General features: G+C 42.2%; 1 protein-coding gene across 2 annotated transcripts in view; it reads right to left on the minus strand.

The window, feature by feature from the left end:
• Window positions 1-21,967, minus strand: part of GPC6 (glypican 6) — a 1,157,112-nt gene that overhangs the window by 95,874 nt on the left and 1,039,271 nt on the right. For both annotated transcript variants that reach the window (XM_006113655.4, XM_075918824.1), the window contains exons 5-6: window positions 14,248-14,378; window positions 8,257-8,400 (exon numbers count right to left, since the gene is read on the minus strand). In XM_006113655.4, the coding sequence (XP_006113717.2) occupies window positions 8,257-8,400; window positions 14,248-14,378 (275 nt within the window). The remainder of the gene's footprint in view (window positions 1-8,256; window positions 8,401-14,247; window positions 14,379-21,967) is intronic.

Below are 21,967 nucleotides of genomic sequence, written 5' to 3' on the forward strand. Positions count from 1 at the left end.
GAAGGCCAGGTTTATATTGTTCATGCTAAGCAGGATCTGAGCAGTAGGTGGACCAGTTTCACCTACAGATGGAGCAGAGGCTATAATAAAGCAGTTTTTTAGTAACCGTCTCTCATGCTTTAGAAATGCAATGTACCAAATTTAGCATCCGGCTGAACCTTTCCGTGGGATTAATGAATAATACCAAAATTTTGTTTCTAGAAAAAAAAATGCTGGCAGGTGTTCTGGGAGGATTTTGTCAACAGCTATCATTCATCTGTCTTTGCCACCTGAAACTGGCATTAACTATGAGGGGGAAAAATGATATCAGACTTAAGCCTATTAGGATACTGCTGTGACAGGGAAACTTTAAAAAAAGGAATCAGACACTAAAGACGCATCTGTTTTTAGAAGAAACAAATAAAACATGACTTTGACACCAAAAGCCCTATTCCCATCACAAATTTCCAAATACATTTTTCTCATTATATATGAACTTTCACAGACAGCTAATTACAAAACAAACTCTTGGGTGGCAAATGAAGTCTGTAGATGGAGGAGAAATAAATCATAGTTTTGATTATATCCACAAAGTGCACATCTGCTACTTAACCTCATGCATAGCAAAACAGCACCTCACACAGCATAACACTTCAGTGGCGTGAGGATATTGGCATGTGGAGGGCATCCGGCTCCTATTACAAGGATTGGAATCCAGTATCTTCGGTCTTAGAATTGTGATTAGTACGTCCTGAGTTACTAAGTCTTTTATGTGCTTAGTGTTCTTATCCATTCCCGCAAGCTATATATGCAAACGGTTCTGGAAAAATTATATCTGTTCTGCAGAGCTTGAGATAGTAGATTTTATTTTTAAACCCTTTAAGATTTATTTCTGCTGGATTATCTTCTAGAGTCTCTTGAGAAATAAAATGTTCAGAGTACACATTCTATGTCAGGCATACTGTGCTGTAACTTTGCATATATTTAACATTTCCAGACTTTGGACTAAGTGGAGCCAAAGAAAAATGGAACTCTGGTCTATGTGTTTCACAAGTGCACCAGAAGATCAGTAAGTGGCTCAAATCAACATTTTCAAAGTAAATTGACCTTTTAATTTTAGCTCTTTTTCACTAAAAAGCAAAGCAGATTAGTTGCTTGAATTATATTTTCTGCTTCATGTAATTCTGGAAAAGTTAGGAAGGAAGTAATTCAAAACAGATGTCTTTCTTTTTTTAAAAAATGGTGTTTAGGATGCTTTTGGTTCTTTAGTGTTATAAAAATAAATCATGTAAGTAGCAGAACCTGAAAATAATCAACCTGATTGTACTCTTAAAATGCATCCAGCCGTATTCCCAAAATAAATATTTTAGCTCACTAAAATAGTTTTTGTTTACTGTGTGTGAATAGAAGCAGGCAGCAGACTAAAGAAACGTTCTCCTACAAAACAAGAGATAATGCATTCTTATCCTAATGGTACATATCATGAAAAGGCCTCTGTTTTTAGTCTGGGTTCATGTTCAGCACTTGACTTTGCAGCTACAATACTGAATATAGCTGAATGTAAATCACACCTATAATACTGTGGTCAATTTCTCAGATGTCCATCCCAGCATTCCCTCTAATCTTTTCCATCCATGTGCAGATTTTTTTTCATCTATTTGTGGAATAAATTTGTTTATGTGCACTGAGGCATGTCTGAATGTGCACCACCAGTATAAATAAAAAAAACCTAGCTGTGGGTGCTCTGCTGATCAGTTGGACAGCATCTGAAATGCTTCTAAGTGGCTACAAAAGTTCACAGCTTATAGTGAACACTGGTCTGTCCCCAAAGACTGGGTGTGTCATTATGTACAATACATTTAATTGTGGAAGAGATGTACCACTGCTCCCCTAAATGGTGAAAGTGGATTACTCAAGAAAAATCAGATATGTGGAGTTTATTTCTCACATCATACAGCCATGATCTCATTGCAACATGAAGGTTCTTAAGGGAGGTCTTGCTGAAAGAAATGATTCTGACGTGCCTGTAAGGTAGTAAGACTCAGTCTCAACTGGAGTTCCAACTTGAATCTGATGGGCGAGGAACCTCTATTGAGAACAGCCTGAGCTTTTTATTTAAGGGGCTCAAAGCACTTCACAAATATTGATCATCTCTATGAAGAAGGTAAACATCATTAAATCCATTGTACAGATGGTCAAATCAATGTCTGGACAGACCAAGTAGTTTGTCTAAGGGCACACAGGAAGTCTATGCTCTAACCAGGACTAGAACTCTAGGAGTTATGACTCCTTGTCCCCTTTGCTCTCACAAAGGGCATGTCTACACTACAGAGTAACAAGGCAAGCTTCTACACAGCAAGCCCATTATTCCAAAATTATTTTGAAATAATGGGCTTGTTATTTTGAAATAACAACCCCTGAATTTATGAGGAATAACGCCTATTTCAAAATTGCTATTTTGAAATAAGGTTAGTGTGGATGCTCAGCTGCTGTTATTTCCAAATAACTACTCTCCAGAGTCATTCAAAGTAATTATTCCCCAGTGCTTCGTGGGGCTCTAAGTCTAGGTAGAGAATTCAGGCAGTCCCCGAGTTACGCGGATCCGACTTATGTCGGATCCGCACTTACGAACGGGGCCCTCTCCCTGGTCTCCAGCAGACCAGGGAGAGGAAGCAAAGCGGTGGAACATGCGGGCAGCGGGCAGCCCAGACGCGTCTGGGCTGTCCGCCGCCCGTGTGCTCCGGGGCTTTGCTCTGCTTTGCTCCCCGTCTCCCTGGTCTGCAGACCAGGGGGACGGGGAGCAAAGCGGCGGAACACGCGGGCAGCGGGCAGCCCAGACGTGTCTGGGCTGTCCGCCGCCCACGTGCTCCGCGGCTGTGCTCTGCTTTGCTCCCCGTCCCCCTGCCAGGGGAGCAAAGCAGAGCACAGCCGCGGAGCACGCGGGCGACGGACAGCCCAGACGTGTCTGGGCTGCCTGCTGCCCGCATGTTCCGCCGCTTTGCTCCCCGTCCCCTGCAGACCAGGGGGACGGGAGCAAAGCAGAGCAGAGCAAAGCCGCGGAGCCCGAGGGCAGCAGGACAGCCACGGCGCGTCTGGGCTGTCCCGCTGCCCCCGTGCTCCGCGGCTTTGCTCCGGGCGCCTGTGGTACAGCAGCTGGGGCGCTGCCGGTTGGTCCCGTAGCGCCGCTCTGGTCAGTTTCAGCAGCGGCTGAATCAGGACGCCTGGGGCAGAGCAGCTTGGGTGCTGCTGGGTTGGTCCAGCGGCGGCGCTACTGGACCAACCCAGCAGCACTCCAGCTGCTCTGCCCCAGGCGTCCCCAAGTCAGCCGCTGCTGAAAATGACCAGTGGCTGACTACAGGAAGCCCCTGCCCGGGGCTTCCTGGAATCAGCTGCTGATCAGTTTCAGCAGCGGCTGACTTGGGGATGCCTGGGGTTCTTAAGTTGAATCTGTATGTAAATCAGAACTGGCATCCAGATTCAGCCACTGTTGAAACTGATCAGTTTCAGTAGCGGCTGAATCTGGACACCAGTTCCGACTTACTCACAGATTCAACTTAAGAACAAACCTATAGTCCCTATCTTGTACGTAACCCGGGGACTGCCTGTATATTAAGGGAGCCTGCCTTGGACTAATTTTGAGGCTTCCCTGTAGTGTGGACATGCTATTTCTAAACAACAAATGGTCAGGTAGCATTTTATAGACTAACAAAACATGTAGATGGTATCATGAGCTTTCGTGGGCACAGCCCACTTCTTCAGATGACTGGAGTTTTGAGTTTAGGATGTGCAGACCCAAAATAAATAGGGGAGCGGTAAGAGGGAGGGTGAGAGACAGGGAGCAGAGGGCATGGAAAAATCAAAGGGATTTTCCATACCCTCTGCTCCTTGTCTCCTATTCTGCTCATTTGCCTCCCCCCCCCCTCCTATTTATTTTGTGGTCTGCACATCCTAAACTCAAAACTCTGGTCATCTGAAGAAGTGGGCTGTGCCCACGAAAGCTTAAGATACCATCTACAGTAAATTTCCGATAATACGGCACCTTTAGGACCCAGGGGGTGCCGAATTATCAGATATGCCGGACTATCGGAAGGGGGGGCTATGAGGGGTCTAGGGTGGTATGGGGGGGATGCCACACCAGACCCCTCATAGCCCCCCATTCCGATAGTCCGGCTCTGCCCCAGGCGTCCTGATTCAGCCACTGCTGGTCAGTTTCAGCAGCAGCTGAATCGGGATGCCTGCGGCAGAGCAGCTGGGGTGCTGCCAGGTTGGTCCGGTAGCGCCAACCCTTGGCGCTGTGAGACCAAACCGGCAGCACCTCAGTTGCTCTTGGGGACGCCTGGGGCAGAGCAGCTAGGGTGCTGCCGGGTTGGTTCCGCAGCGCCGAGGGGTTCCGGGTTTCTGATAGTGCCGGACCATCAGGAATGCCGGACCATCAGATGCCAGACCAATAGAGTTTTACTGTACATGTTTTGTTAGTCTATAAAGTGCTACCAGACCATTTGTTGTTTATTCCTGTACAGAGTAACTCAGGTATCCCCTGAAGCTTCTGAATATTTCGAAATAGTTATTTCAGGAGTATGAAATAACTTATTTTGAAATTATCTGGTAGTGTAGACATAGCCAGATAGATCAGAAACCATCTTTGGCACTGAAGAATGATGTGGAAAAAAAACTATAAAGTTTAAGCACTACTCATAATTCAATTAACCTATCTACAATTACGAAAGACACAGCTTGTATTTAGCCTACAGTTAAACAAAGAAAAATGGTAGAGATGCAACAAGAAGTAATAGTTTGTCCAGCAATATTGTACAAAGACAAATGGGTGGAAGTGAAGAATAAGAATACCAAAGCTTACACCATGTTGCATTGTCCTCCAGATAGTCCTCTGGGAAGCAAGAGGAAAACATATTCAGGGAACAGAAGAAAAAAAAACATATCAGGTTATACCAAACAGTTAACCACAGAGAAGATAAAATGTCTTTACAAGCAGTTTGTTATAAATGAGAATTGTTAGATAATATATTTCAGAAGACAGTAAATGGATTAGCAGTGAAAACTGAGTATACATGCTAAGCCTGTCATCATAAGCATATCTGATCAAGTGTTAAGCTAAATACAAGCCAATTTTACTTTTTTGATATTTCATTTTCACATTTGCAAGTCTGACTTTGATTTATTATTTATCAAATGCCATTGGGAATGCAGCTATTATGAATCTGATAACATATAACGCTCTTCCCAAAATGTCTTTATTCTGCCATTAAGTATTAACTCCCCAGCTTTAATGAAGCTACTGGATATAACAAAACAAGTTAAGTTAATGACCATGGGAACACATTTGTCGAGTTGCATATTTAGGCCACCTAATAGGAGCTACTGGGTGCTAAGTACTTTGAAAAATCTGGTCACTTCCTTCAAGTTTCTGAAAGGTAGCTGAGATGTCTTGAAAATCTGGCTTCAAATTGTGGTTGCTCAAATCTGGCTTAAATACATATTACAGTATATTTGCATCTGAAATTATGTGAATAACTTATTTTCTTCTGAGAGTATGCTGTCAAAGACTAATCCTTCTAATGATAACAGTTTTGTCTGTCACTTCACTTTTCAGAGTCTATGTATCTTTGGTCTTTACTATGATGGTTTAATGTTCAATGATTTGACAGAATTTCAAGAATAAATTGAGAGTTGGATAGACAAATGAAACAAAGAAAAAGCTACCATGAAAGAAAGGGAGGTATTATTAGCTTTTTGCATTTTTTTTGGCATTGTTTGCAAAAAACAAACAATCAAACAAACAAACAAACAAAAAACAAAGGAGGCTAGATTTATAGTACACTGCCTATCAAAATAGTGAGTTATTTTGTTGTAAATTTATATGAATTGAGCAAACAAAAGTGAGTGGCATACAAACCAGTAAACATACACACACTGAGAATTTTGTTTAGAACATCAGCCTGTTCATATTGCTATTTTAAAAAATAATAGCATTAAATCTTTCTGGGAAATGTACACTCCTTGGTCTGAGACACTGGTAATGAACTTTTCAAAGCATCATTCTGAAAGAAAACCTTATGCCCCAATCCATTGAGAATCCTGTTGCAATTCCAGCTGAAGACAGTGGCAACCTCTCACTTTGTGGATGCTGGACTGGGCAAAAGGAGATAACAATAAGGATACTATTATTTAGATCTGTACTAGATACAGCTATTAATAGCTACAAGGACAATAACAGTTTCCAATTTAAATCTCACTAGGAAGAAGACTTTGTTAAGTGAGAATATCAAGGATAAACTTGCTCCTGTCAAAAACTTGGGGAAAAAAATTTGGACCAAATTCCCCACTGAGAGTCAATGAGGTCACAGGGTATAAAGCAGTGGCCTGTGGCCGTAGTTCCACCTGAGATCTGTGGGCCCTCTCTCTGCCCTACTCCCCCCCAAGCATCTGTTGCACACTGGAACTCCATACTTCCTACTTCTACCCTCCCTCTCAGCACTTTCGGAATGCCACTAATCACCTGATTTGCCCTCCGTCCCTGCTTCTCCCTCTCCCTCCTAGAGCTGGAATGCTGCAAATCAGCTGTTCGGAATCGTGGCTGTTCAAGCTCTGAGAGGGAGATGGAGGAGCAGGGATGGAGGGCAAATCAGGAGATTCACGTCGCTCCAAAAATGGTGGTAGGAAGGATTCGGAAGTGTGTATTTCCAGTGCCCCAGTGTGTGAGAAGCATGTGGAGGAAGGCCAGACAGGGGGCCACGGAGCTGCAGGTGGAATCCCAGTGGACCGTGGGCTGCTGGCCCACTGAGATGAAGGAGAGCCACTCATGTGGCCCACTAACCATTCTTGGTTGCCCATCATTGGTTAAAGCCTTGTCTGTATTGAAAGTTTGCCTTAATTACAGCCGTGGAAGGCCAATTACAGATGAATGTGCTCCATTGCTATTTTATTTACTTTGCATTACAGCTTAAAAGGTTTTACCCTGTAAAAGGTGTCAGTGGTTCTAGCAGTATTCTCATTTTATGCATAAGGAACACGGATCTCCTTTTAAGTGGAAAAAATGCTTTTATTGCTCCCAATATATAGTATCAGTTCAAGCAGAACAACGACTACTATCAACTTTCCTTTTTAACCCCTCTCCTCCTGCTGGCCCATCTATATCTTGTAACTGAATGCCTTGAGCACTGCAAACTCCTCCTGGCTTCAGTGACCTTTCAGTTTGCTGTAGTCACATTGCTGTATGTGCCTCCATGCAGGGGAGCCTTGCGCTTGAACTGTTTAGGTTCTTTAGGTCCTCAATGCTATCATCTTTTCACTATGATAACTGCAAAGTAATACCATTAATATTTATGGATCTTTTAATCCACTTTATAGGTGTACAGATAGCAGGAATATTCTTGTCTGAGAAACGAATCCACTGACTTGAAATAATTAAAATTATTTTATATTACTGAATAAATAAGGCAAGATCAGTGATCACTAGCTGATCAAAAGTCTATTTTTAAGCATGGTATAAAAAACTTCCAATTGTAACTTTACAAATAGCCATTATAATGAAGCACTGGACCTAATGAATGAGAAATTCACTTTATAAGTGTATATGCCAAAGAATGGGCTGCTGAATCCTTAATTTAATACTTAAATGGAGATCTGATATATACATTTTTTTCAAATGAAATACATATTGATAAGTATTTTTTTAATCATTTAATTCATGACTGTGAGGAAAGAGTTTATTACTTTCCAATCTTTCCAATACAGGCAGTCCCTGGGTTACGTACAAGATAGGGACTGTAGGTTTGTTCTTAAGTTGAATTTGTATGTAAGTCGGAACTGGTACATATTGTAGGGGAAACTCTAGCCAAACATTTCTCCAGAGCTCAGTTTTATTCTCCCACATCTCACTTCCCTCAGTCCTTTATTCTCAAGCTGAGATGTCTGCTGAGAAAAGCCGCTCCGCGTCTCCCTGGTCTGCTGGGGGGAAGCAGCTAGTGCGGGGTTGCCTCACCCCATTTGTAAGTAGGGATCCGATGTAAGTCGGGATCCATGTAACCCAGGGACTGCCTGTATATCAGATCTGATACATACTATCATCCAAAGAGATGTATTTCCTTCAGTGTAAAAAAGTCATTTGTTTACTACAAAGTTGCACAGAGTATAGGATAATTACCCAGAGGTAATTATGAAAACATTAAACATCTCATGTGAAGGATATTCTCATAGCAAAATTCCTCTCCATCTCTGTTAGCCTAATGAGAGAAGATAGCAAATGTTAGTACTTACCAGTCTATCCAAACTTGTGCCAGCTGCTGTTGTTGGTCTCTCCTCAGGATTGTATGGCCTAAAGCGGGTATTAAAGTTCTCAGGAACAGAGCGGGAAGATCTTAAAGCAGGAGCTGGTTTAGGCTGACCACATCCTTGAAATACCTGAAAGAAAAATTTCAGGTTACATCAAATGTTCCTTTAAAAAGGAAGACTGATACTTTACAAGTGCAATATCCTATTCATAGGTTTGAAATTTAGCATTGATAGAATGGTGACAATGAATTAACCAGCAGCCCTGAATCAAAACTTTGAGAGACATCATTACTAAGATCTAATTAAGTAATGTATAGGCCCTTTTTCTTCTAGCTCATATTTTGAGTCTACATCATTTTGGTAATCATTGAAATGGGTTAACATTTGTATGATGTTTAGGTTGTTAACCCTCTAGAAAGAGAAACAAGAAAAGAATTCTTCTGTGGTCAGCTGCAGTTGGTTTCAAATGAAAACCTATCAGATACCTACAAAGCCATCCCACCTCCCAAGCACAACAGACACTAATTGGCAATCTTGTTGGCAGTCTCAGAAGAGAGGCCAAAGGCTCAATGGCCTCTCTTTCAGTTCCTACAATACTCAAGGAGCTGACTGAGGAGCTATCAAAGCCATTAGCTATCATCTTTGAAAGTCATGGAAGGTGGCAGAGATTCTAGAAGACTGGAAAAGGGCAAATATAGCATCCATCTATAAGAAGGGAAATAAGGGCAACCCAGGGAATAATTTTTAAAAGGGGGCCACTTCAGAAATTTCTGAAGTGGCCCCAGGCCACCCTAGAAGGAGTAGGACCTTGGGCGGAAGGGGTGGGGCCAGTAGACTTCTCGTGCTCCCCCCATCCTGATTGGCCTGGGTTGGGGGAATGCAAGAAGTCTTCCCCCTCCTTCTCCCACCCCACCCCTTAGGGAAAATTGCTAGCTGTTTTAAAACAGTTGCCGGTTTCCTCTGTGGGCACCCAGTGGGAAGAGATCTCACACACACCTCCCACCCGTCAGGCCAATCAGGGCCTGGTAGCAGGGGAGTACGCAAAGTCTCCCTACCCCCACAAGAACATGCAGTGGCTAGAGAGACACACAGGCTGTTTTAAAACAGTCAGCATGTCTCGCCAGCTGCTGAGCGCCCCTGGTAGGGCGGGGACAGGGCACAACAAACACAAATTGGTGAGTGTATGTTCTAATGGGAAAACCCTTATGAAAGAGGCATGCTTATAGAAAAATATTTGAAGCAGGATAGGGATGAAATTTGGATTACAATAATTATGAAGATATGTCAGGTATATAGGACGGAGTTATAAAGATGTCTTTGAGAGAGATTTTCCCAGGTTTACACTAGGTCAAATTCAAAGAGTCAGTTCTCAGTTGATAAGCTAGGATAGCTCTGTTGATTTGAAGACAGCTGCACTTATTTACATCAGTAGATAAACTGAGCTGTTAAAAAGCAGCCAGATTTCTTAGTAGATGTGACTGCATTTCAGCGGTGGATGAAGTGACATCTCTATGGCTACATCTACACTGCACCGTAGTTTGAAATAAGATGTGCAATTTGAGCTATCTAAACTTGGTATCTTATTTCAATCTTATTTTGAAATAGTTTATTTAATAATTTGGCACTGTCTACACAGTGCCAAATTCCAAAATAACTTACTATTCCAAATGTCCCTTGCTCCTCACAAAATGAGATTTACAAGGACATTGGAATAGCGAGCCCAAAATAATGGGCTTGCTGTTAAGATGCGGGATAGCTATTTCGGGCTACTCCGATATCCCGAAATAGCATGACAGTGTAGACGTAGCCTGTGTATGTATGACTTTATTTGTATATTATGACATAATTTTAACAAGCAAGAATGCTACATTTAGAGGCTAGAGGAATGCTGACTGAGGGCCCTAATCAATCATCTTGAATATGAGAGGACAGTCTAATTTACAGTCCAGAACTGTGCGGAAAAAATGTAATACTGGGAAGCTAGCATGTTGCCCAAGGAGTATGTTAGATTTCTAATCTCAGTATCCATTCATTAATCCAGTATTTTTCAGAAGAAAGTGGTATCTGATAAATTCTCCTAGAGAGCGACAAATGTAAATCTCTTCCTAGATCAGTTCTGAAATCCTCTTTTATGCAGCCAAATTATATCTAACAAAATAATTTCCACACAAGTTATATCCGGGGGGGGGGGGGGGGGGGGGTCAGTAGCCATAAATGGAAAAATTTACACAATAGAGAACTGATTCCAAAACCACTAATATATAGTATCCAGGCCTAGCCATGGCTCAGAAGGTGGCATGCATAGGTATATTAGGTACACACTTCTTATTTTTACAAGCAAAAGATGAATGTTATAATCTAGTTGTGGAGAGAGAGACAAGGATCAGCGTTTATGTCACACTGCCTGTCAATATAGCTAATGATCCAGCCAGTGGACCAAATTTGCTGATGAATCCTAGTTGCATGCCACCTGAGGCATACTGCACATTAGCTAAGAAGATCCGGTTGTGAATGAAGGGAAAAGTTGTAAATGATATGCAATGCATATCAGTCCCCTGGTTGACAACATCTGATTATCCTCTTGTTTGGAATCATTGACATTCATGACACTGGCATGAGGCATGTCATTAATGTTCAGAGTAGATGAATAGTAAAGAATTTCCAAGAGATCATCCCATTGAACCAAACACTCCAAGGCCCCAAGCTCTTTTTCTTATGGTGAACACGTCATGGGTTACTTACACTAGGTCTGACTTATTGGAGAGCCATGATCTAAAGGCATAGATTAAAGCTGGAAAGGCGAGGGAGCTGTATCTCAGGAGGATATTGATATATAATCAGTAAAATACTTTCAAGCAAGAGTAGTTACCTATCACCTACAAAAGAACAATAAGGTTAATTTTACTGCTGTAAATAGCTTCCATAGCTTAGGATTTTAGGAAGACTTCCCCGCAAAAAATGAGTTTTACAGTGCAAATGGAATGTTTCCATGATTGACTAACCATTATAGCAGTTCAAAATTTTTCCAATGAAAGGATAAAGAATCTATAGTGCTGCAAATGAGAAGGGACTTGAGTGCATGCCACAGAGTGGTGATATCATTGATCTATGTAGAAAGGCCTGCCCCCCAACCAAACACCACTGCTTGCTCTGATATGCAAAAATGAAAATTAAATATACTAGAACATAAACTGGGTGAGTTTCCAATGAAAAAACTTTTCTTTTAAGGAAACGTTTAGCTTCTTTTTTGGTTTAAGGGTGGGGTATGCTGCAAAGTCAGACTGTAAATCTCACAACAGATGAGAGAATGTGGTTTGATTCTCTGTGTGTGTGGTGAGCTCTCAGATCACCATTGCAGGAAAAGGGTGTAAAATCCAAACACTGTCACTGAGAGTTGAAATGCTTGGCTCCTTGCAGGACTGGCAGGATTTTGGGCTTCTAAAAACAAACATTAATGTCAAACCTTCTGTAACCCCCAAGGATATTACCTAGATTCCTAGGGCTCTCTCTGCTGGCAGCTCAGGGAGAGGCACACCGAGTTTGCCTCGGCTCCCCCACCCTACCAGAGACAGAGTCTGCCAGGCAGCCCATAGGGAGTGAGAGGCCCCTCCCGGAGAGTTCGGGGAAGGGGGAAGGAGGAGCCATTGTTGGAGAGGTCTGGAGCCAGCCAGGGCAAGGGGAGGGCTGGCTGTGTGGGAGCTAGTAAGCCCCAGGCCTGCATGCAGGGTACTCCCTGAGAACTGGCCTTTAGGGACCTGAAGGCAGGATCCCTCAGCTGGGTTTTATGTCTCCACTGTTGATTCCCAGTTTGTGGAGTATGCTGGGAGGCTTCCCCAGCCAGGCTGAGTTGGCTCTCTGGCTCCCTGGGTGAGACCAGTCAGTGCATGGTCAGCTCTGCTCTATCTGCTGGTTCTGGGCTGCTGCCTGCTGTGTGTGTGTCTGAATGCTGGGGTAGGAGACTACAGCTTGGATTTTAGTACAGTTATGTAATCTGCACCTTGAGCCCTGCACCCCTTTGTGGTGAGGGGAAATCCTGGGACCAAAGCAGCCTGATTCCTGCCTAAGGAGGATCCCTGCCAGAAGAGACCAGCCCCTCTGCAGTGACTGAGTCATCTCTGAACCTGAGCCTCATTCAAGGAGTGTGGAGTGCACCATCTTTTAGTTAGTAAGTCAGGGAATTTGTTTGATGATTTTATAACCTGCTGCATATTAAACTTATGGAGGGATTTACCGATTGTGAGTCCTTTGGGCTGTACTGGACTCAGTCAGCCTCACTGCTAAACGACTGCAGAGAAGAAATTTGTGGTCATAGGTCATCAAGGGACCCAACAAAGTACGCGTACCAATGGAACACTAATCTTACAGTTGCTGGGCACCGGTGACCCTAAAAATAGTGTTTTATCCTGTTATGTTATATTTGTCTCCTTTTTAATATAATTGTGTTTATTATAGTGTATGTGTTTGTGCTATTTTCTGGGAGTCTCCAACTATCTGGCAAGTACGTGGGAATTCCCCCGGGTTAGAATTTTCCTCCCAAGCTGCCCTGGTGAGGGGGGTGGAGGCACCGCCAAATAAATCCATTGGAAAAAATAAAGATGAGTGGGTGGCGGGATCCAGAAGAGCCCAGACCTATCCATCAAAACCTATAAGCAGATTGGCATTAAAGAAGGTAACCAGGTGGAGAGGGGGAGCTACACTTCTCCCTCCCCCAACTTCCAGTTTGCAGTAGTTGTTTTCTGGAAAATGAAAAAAACACTGAATCAGATAGCAGTCGTGGCAGTGCATAGCAGACATGAATACCCTAGGCTATGTCTAGACTGCAGGCTTCTTTCGAAAGAGGCTCTTTCGAAAGCATCTTTCGAAAGAGCCTCTTTCGAAAGATCGCGTCTAGACTGCAGGCGGATCTTTCGAAAGAGCAATCCGCTTTTTCGAAAGAGAGCACCCAGCGAGTCTGGATGCTCTCTTTCGAGGAAGCCCTATTTACATTGAAGAACGCCTTCTTTCGAAAGAGGAACTTTCGAAAGAAGGCGTTCTTCCTCGTGAAATGAGGTTTACCGCCATAGAAAGAAAAGCCGCGTTCTTTCGAAATTATTTCGAAAGAATGCGGCTTGAGTCTGGACGCAGGGGAAGTTTTTTCGGGAAAAGGCTACTTTTCCCGAAAAAACCCCTGAGTCTGGACACAGCCCTAGTGTGGGAGATCAATGAAAACTGGCAAGTCTTTTGATACAGAGAAGATGGCAAGACTATTGACTTCAGCTACTGCACCAAGGAGAACTGTTAAAGATAAATGAAGGAAAAGTCTTCTGTTGTTCACTAACAGCTCAACAATACTTATTACTGAATTCAAAGGACCTTGATAATAATGGCTTCAGAGGAGCTACTGGTGCATGCGTAAACACATGCAGACGGAAAGGAGGGAACTTGTACTGTTGACTCTGTTTAATGCCATATAGACAAAACTCTATCAAGCTGCAGTCTGATAATTAGAGGCTATAGAACATAATCACATTTTTCCTGAGTGGCCATTAAAAGCAGGTTAAATGGGATGTTTCATTTATTCACCTCCAGCATGTTGTGCATCAACTGCTGTCCATCACTCTGACCCAGACAGACCAAAGTGCATTTAGATGTTAATAAGAAAAGTCACAGACCAGGAACATGGGGAAGTTACTCCATCAACTGCTTCTTACAAAGGAACCACTGAAAGTTCTCAACAAACTTTGTCTGTCTTAAACCTTTTAGCAGCCAATAATATGTAGCTAACGGGTACTGTTTGCAGTGCCATCTTCTTGCTTGAAAAAAAAATCTATTGCATTTTAAAAGATAGTTAGAGCAGGCCAGGTGCGCTCGCAGACAAGGGGCTATAATATCAAGTAGCTTGGTCAGTCCTTCATAGACAGAGGCTAGCAGACAGCCTTGCTATTTTTTTCCTGGCTGCAACATTCAAGATTGGATAACAAGTGACTTGCACAATACCTTTGCTGACACCTGCATGCTGTTCTCTTGCATGTTCATAATGGCTTCAGAAATCTTGACATCGATAGGCTCCATGACTGATTCAATGTTGAATGGTCCCTCTAATCTCTCCGCTACCAAGAGCATAGCATCTGTTAAAACACAAAGGAGCCATTCCTTTAAAGAAAGGATATCCAGAGAGCATTAAAAAAATTGATGTTATACAGCCCAGCTTGGTTTGCCAGAGCTGGGAATCCCTAAAGGCACCTGGTCTGATTCAGTGCTCTGCAGATGTAAGTCAGAGGGAAATAAGAGACTTTAACATAATGGAAACTTTCTCTACAGATGCAATCCCTTGGTTATCATAACTACGTAGCAACCTCCTCCACACCTTGATGCAGTAAACAGAGATTGTAAAAGCTATATTAAGAACAGATGCTGTAGCATTATCAGTCTGAGGAGAAAATTTCAGATACAGACTGTCTCTCAACACTCTGAACAGATTTGTTTTCTAGACTATGTAATCTTACCCCTCAGAAAAAGCAGGCTGACAGAAATGAACCCTTGGGGTATAATTTAGGAGCTTGCACAAAATGATGAAAAGTTTGATATGTTATATCAAGATCTTATTAAAACAGGTGTTCTATCTGACCCAAAATGTAGAATTTCCTTTAAAATTTATTCTGGACTGAAAAGTCATTATTCAAGTCTTGCGTCCTATTTAATATCAAATACTTTGAAATTCTTTAAGGCTGCCAATGGGACACACAACATTTGTTTCTAATCTTGGGTGATACAGAGACATTAGACATACAATTTATACCACAGAAAATAGTGCTTTGAGTAATGTTGTTTTACTTTACAATTTACAGTGGTTCTTTCCCTCTAAGTCTTATAGAGTTGGACACATAGTTGAAAGAGTTTCCTGATTTTATTGACAGAAGAATATAAAAATCCAGTCTTAATATTTTATATATTTAAAAATATTTCTACAATAAATTTTCCATATTCTATTTGGTATTTATAGAAAACATGATAGTGAAGTTTGGCGTAAAGGTTTTAATAAACATGAATTTGTAATGAAATGGATAAAGCATCTCCGGCTACACAATTTGCGATAATACTGTCAGACCAAACTCTTGCTGCTAAAACTTTTATTATAGAACATCAACTGCTGCATGAGTGCACATGCAGCACACACCCACGTATAGAATCCATTTTTTTTTGTTTTTCACCCTGCTTCATATATTTTGACTCCCCATTACAAGCTCAAGTAGTTGCTGGTGGTGTCTTTTTGTCTTCCCCCTCCCCAAATCTTCTTTATTTGTTTTTCACATGGTATAGGGGATTTCAGAAACAGCTGGCTTCTAGCTGCATGACAAGTGGATCACAAAGCACATTGTAATTAATTAATTCTGTTACCATGGGTTCGTTAGAAATGCCTGCAGCAAAACCATTTCTAGTAATTCACAATTCACATCACCTGTGCAAAAGCAGAGTAAATGGGCTGTGAGCATTACTCCTGAGTGCGTGCAGCGAACACAGTACAGCTGGTACACAATACACAATACCACAATACAACTGGCATCTCAGACTCAGGCCCACTGACAGGGGAGGGTAAGGAGGCAATTGCCCAGCAGTCAGCCCTTGACCTTGTTGAACCTCATCAGATTTATTTTGGCCCAATCCTCCAATTTGTGTAGGTCACTCTGGACCCTATCTCTGCCCTCCAGTGTATCTACCTCTCCCCCTAGCTTAGAGTCATCCGCAAACTTGCTGAGGGTGCAACAAATGGTGAACAAAACCAGGCCTGTAACAGACCCTTGGGGCACTCCACTGTACGAATTACACGCTGGTCTCCGTATTGGAAGAGAAGGGTAAAGAGAAGGTTAAAGGACTAGAGACCAAAGTATCAACCCTGTTACTTTGCTACTTTAGCCTTTAGGCAATGTTATATTAAGTGTTCCCTAAATTTAGGCATAAAGGGCCGTATTTTTAAAGGAGCCTCAGTCTGGCCTCCTTTTCAGACTGTTGCACATGCAAATGATTATAGGCGCAGAAATGTGTACCACCCATGTATAGTGTGGGCTTCTTTTAGTTGTAGACTTTAGCAATGGATCAAATAGATTGACTGCCTTTCAGTGTATTCATACTGAATACACTGAAGTTCATACTTATTCCTGGAAATGTGTTTTTACACAGAGATGAAGGACGGCCCTGCAGGTACAGCAGTAGGAGCTCTCTGTTCATCTCTCTGTCCTAGACTTCTTGCCTCCCATATGTAGTCGGGACAGCATAGAGCTCAGAGGAATGGTGGGGAAAGGGGGCAGGGTGCCCATGACAGGGGAATTCTCTGGCTGGCTGCTTGTGGGCTGGTTCTAGCTCAGGGGTGGGAGGAACAAAATGCCACCTTCAGTAAATCACTTAATTTCTCTGGGCCTCAATTTCCTATCTGCACAATAGGGGTAGCAGTCCTTCCTGTGTTCGTCTTGTCTGTTTAGATTGTAGTCTCGAGGGCAAGGAACTGTCCCCATGAGTGTGTACAGCATCCTGCACAATAAGACCTGATCTCAATTGGGATTCCTAGGTGTTACTGTAATACAAATGCATAAATAACAACTGGAATGGTTCCCCAGTGATGTTTGCTTGCTCAAGTACCTTCCAATACATTCCTACTTCTTTTATCAGTTGTCTGGAAACACCATTTTAAAAATAATCCTAAAAACAAATCTCAGCGGGTTACTAGGGCATTGGGTTACCCCAGCATGGGTTAAGGAATGGGAGAGGGAATTCTTCAGTGCTGAGACATTGCGCTGCAGGTGACACAGTTTCAAAAACTGCCATTTATTCTGCCTCAATCTCCCAAACGCTGATGGGAAGAAACTCCTTTGGTGATAATGGAGCAGGGGCTGGGTGGTGTCCGAGAAACAAATTCTGAAGCAGTTTTTAAGTGAGTTGAAACTTGAGGTACACAAGAGAAATCAGGCTCCTGAAAGGGGTACACTAGGCTTGAAAGGTGGAAAGCCATTTGTCAAGCAGCTCACCTGTGAATCAAGCTGTGCGCTGCTATTAGAAGGGACTGACTGCTCTCCATGTCAGGAACTTATGTAGAAATGTACTGTGTTTTGTTATTTCACTCATAGAATTCTTTTTCTTGTATGGGCGTTGTTATTAAATAGAAGACAAAGCTGATCGCTATGTTCTTAAAACGATTTAATTTAAGAATTCAGAAGCTTACATATGCATTCCAAGATAAGTCTGTGTACATTTCCAAGCTAAAAAATGTATGGATTTATAATTTAAACAGAAATGAGTTTACATGTCTTTCCTATGCGCTGCAACAGACAGTCATCTTTTTCAATTTTCTTTACAATGAAAATGACATTTTCCAGTTTATGTTAATTTCCTTCAGAGCAGACTTCCAGATAACAAGTAAATCAGGGGCTGATTTTTCGTCTCTTTAACTGAAAGAGGTAGGATTGAGAGTGCTGATTTTTGACTCATGTTCTTAGTACATAAATACATCCATACATATAATATGTATATCAAAATGGAAAAGCTATTGCATATTACTATTTAATTATATATGTATATAATATACAGCTATTAAATAGTAATATGCCATAGCTTTTTATTTTGATGTACATATTATCATAATAAAAATCCACTGCATATTACTATTATTTAATAATGGTATTACTTAGCTTAATAAAGTGATGGTTAATGGCAATTTTATTACAAGCTCTAAGTACCTATATGAGAAACAAATATTCAATAGTGGGGTTTTTCAATTTAACAGACAAATATGTTCCAACAAATGGTCTGGTAGCACTTTATAGACTAGCAAAACATGTAGATGGTATCATGAGCTTTCGTGGGCACAGCCCACTTCTTCAGAGGAACAGAGTTTTGTTCAATGATTGGAAAGTGAAACAAATTCAGACTGAACTGAGGCCTCAATTCTGAAAATAATTAAGCAATTGCAACAATATATCAAGGGTTGTGGCGAAGTCTCTGTCACTGACCATTTTTAAATCAAGTTTGGAGGTTTTTCTAAAAAATCTGCTCTAGGAATGATTTTGGGGAATTTCTATAGTACATGTTATACAGGAGGTCACACTAGATGACCACAGGGGCTCTCTTGGGTCTTGAACATTCTGAATTACAGAGTGCCTAAGAAGAGGATTTATGAGTTCCTACACTCCCTGTATTCCAGTAGATTAGGGATGAGGGGGAGGAACTTGCAAAAAGAGGGATTTTTGCTTCCAAAATGCTCTTTGCTTCTATTCGTCTAATGTTTCAGGACAGGTCAAACCTGCAATCCCAGGGAGTGTGAGAAAGCTTCGGCAGACATATCTATGCTGGCAATGGAAAAAATAAAAGTTTAGATGCAATTGTGAAGGCTTCAGTGCAGTTTCACAAGCCCACCTACTCCCTTGGGTACCTACTTGCACAGCTGAAGACCACCCTGCTGCATCTACACCATTATTCTTAGCAATGCTAGCATGGATATGTCTGCCCAAGCTCCAGCCGCACCTTAGATGGTGTAGACCTATGCCCACTGTATGATTTGGATGAGTTGGCTTGTGGGGTTGAGACTAAATTGATTCTGCCCTATAGAATTTCTCCCCCACATCTTTGCCTCTGCTTCTCTTCATTTGGTAAACTAATGCTGGGTTCCCTTTTACAGCTCAGTGATCCCCCCCGTCCCCTGGAGGCTTTAGCAAGGAGTACTTCTTAGAAGTACAGGGGCATTGCTGTTTCTGGAGAGTAAGGATTTGATGCAAAGCTCACCAATGGTGTGGATTAGGCTCTGCTTTCTCCCCTGGTTCTGCTACAATCCTTGGTCTAGCTAGGAAAGTTGACCAAGGAAAGTTCTATGAGAGGAACAGTGTGAAGTTTCTAGTTTCTTATCCAGGCACTTTCCTTACTTATAGTCCTATCCCCACACTGACTAGTGCTAGAAAAGACCCTTCTAGTGAATAGCTCAAAAGAAAGGTGGAGTGTTTGCAAAGTGAACTAACAAAACACCAGCTATTATTTGGGAAATTTCAGAAGCACCCAAGGGTTTGTAGAATAGTAATAGAGATGTAGCCATGTTAGTCTGGTCTTGCTGAAACAAAAGACAGGACTATGCAGCACTTTAAAGACTAACAAGATGGTTTATTAGGTGATGAGCTTTCATGGGTCACTTGTTCTAAGTCCTGTCTTTTGTTTCAGAAGGTTTGAATGAGAGATCTTGCAGGAGCAGGGTGGGGAGCCAGTTGTGAATAGAGTGCTTCACTTATGGTAAATGCATCTTAACCTTGAGAGCAGAACAGTGATTTGAGAAGGACACAGTTGTAAATATATTGGTCTGCAAAGAAATGCTCATTCTCCTCCCTTCCTTCCTTGCAGAGGAAAGTTAGAGCTGTGCTTGCACAGTCATGCAGCTAAGAATGAAGTGAGCTTTCAAAAACATTGTAATGTTAATAACAAGAAACATGAGCATTGAATTTTAGGGACATATTTACTTCTTTTAAAAAGCAGACATTCATCCCCATAATAGCCTGCCAAAACTATGTATGTCGAGAATAAGATTTACTAAGTAGACTAAAAGAAAACTCCACCTTATATTTAATAAGTGGCTAAGTGCTCTCCTTTCAGGAAACCTGATTCAGTGCTGAGAGCTATGCCTTTGAGGCAGTGGTTCTCAACCTATATACCATTGTGGGCTGCATATTCAGCCCAGAATGTGTTATGTGGGCTGCATCTGATGCTACCTGTAGGCTGTACTATACATTGGGATTGAACAACACGCATATTCTGTATGAATGCCCAGTATCTGGGAAAAACTTAAAAAACAACAAATGATCTGGTACCACTTTAAAGACTAACAAAACACGTTGATGGTATCATGAGCATTTGTGGACACAGCCCACTTCTTCAGGTGATTGGAGTGTTGGATGTCCAGAACCAAGAATAAATGAGTGGATGTGGGGGAAGAAAAGGAGGCAGTGGGTAGATAAGTTTCAAAGGGAAAGCCGAGCCGGTCTGTAACAAGAAAAACTGAAAAACAACAAAATGTCTATTAGCACCTTAAAGACTAGATAGTTAAAAGAGGCGAATAAGAACCACTAGTTTGCACTTGGAGAGGAAGAGTACTAACAACAGATTCTATACAGACATCAAGAACCATTGGCACCTTCGTTGGTTGGTTGGTTGATTGATAATATCCCAGCCATCCAATATCGAGATTTAAACCATCTGCATGAGAATTAAACTTGTGAAGGAAGTGGAGTTCCAATCTTTCTCTGTGTATGTGGCTTGTGGAATTGGTCTGTAACAAAACAGCAACTTGGAGATCCTTTAATGAGTGTCTGGGGAGGTTAAAGTGTTCCCCAACCGGTTTTTGTGTGTTCCCTTTTCAGATATCTGATTTGTGTCCATTAATTCTTTCCCGTGGGGACTGTCCAGTTTGTCCAATATATATCGTAGTGGGGCATTGCTGGTATTTGATGGCATAGACCACGTTACTCGCTGTGCAGTTAAAAGAGCCTCTGATTTGGTGGCTGATGTGATTGAGTCCAGTGATAAATTCGCTTGTAGAGATACGTGGGTAGAGTTGGCACCGGGGCTGATTGCAGGGCTGAGTTCCTGGATGCTTATGATGTAGCTGTGTAGCATGGCTACCGGAAAAAAAACTGTTTCAGGTTGGAGGGTTGTCTGTAAGCGAGAATAGGCTTTTTCCCCAAGGCCTCTGAGAGTGAGGGGTCATTTTCCAAGATAGGTTTTAGATTGTGGAGGGGTTTAAGTTGTGGACTGTAGGTAATGACAAGTGGAATTCTGTTGTTTTCTCTTTTGGGCCAGTCTTGAAGTACATGTCTGGGACACAGATTATGCCCTGGTGATGTAGCTGACTATCGTGCCTTACTAGAGATGTGCAAAATCTGGAACTACATAGCAATTATGTAAGAATTTTTATAACTTCCTTTTCCCCCCCTCTTCCATTTTTTTTCTTTTTCCCTAAGGCCTCTCCTGCTGACACACACTGCACTGTGCATATCTTCCTGTGACTGAGGAGGAATGGATGTGGTGTCTTCCAGAGCCCAACAGCTCTTTGAGCATCGTCATCACTTTGCCAGCATCTGAGCATGAGGCCAGAGCAATGTTCTCCCCGCTGCTGATCTGGGAACAAAAGCAAATCCGTCACCTGCACTAGAGGTGCTCTAAAACTGCCAGGCTATGTCTAGACTGGCATGATTTTCCGGAAATGCTTTTAACGGAAAAGTTTTCCATTAAAAGCATTTCCAGAACAGAGCGCTTAGATTGGCACAGACGCTTTTCCGCAAAAGCACTTTTTGCGGAAAAGCGTCCGTGGCCAATCTAGACGTGCTTTTCCACAAAAAAAGCCCCGATCGCCATTTTCGCGATCGGGGCTTTTTTGCGGAAAACAAATCTCAGCTGTCTACAGTGGCCCTTTTGCGCAAAAGTTGCGCGCAAAAGTTGTGCGCAAAAGGGACTTTTGCCCGAACGGGAGCAGCATAGTATTTCCACAAAAAGCACTGATTTCTTACAGTAGGAAGTCAGTGCTTTTGGGGAAATTCAAGCGGCCAGTGTAGACAGCTGGCAAGTATTTCCGGAAAAGCGGCTGATTTTCCGGAAAAACTGGCCAGTCTAGACACAGCCCCACTGTTTTGTGAAGTCAAAACAATTGTATTTCTGCTGCTTCTCAACATTCCAAGCTCTAAGCAACATCTAC

The sequence above is a fragment of the Pelodiscus sinensis genome, chromosome 1, assembly GCF_049634645.1.
Source record: "Pelodiscus sinensis isolate JC-2024 chromosome 1, ASM4963464v1, whole genome shotgun sequence".
Classification (NCBI taxonomy): Eukaryota; Metazoa; Chordata; order Testudines; family Trionychidae; genus Pelodiscus; species Pelodiscus sinensis.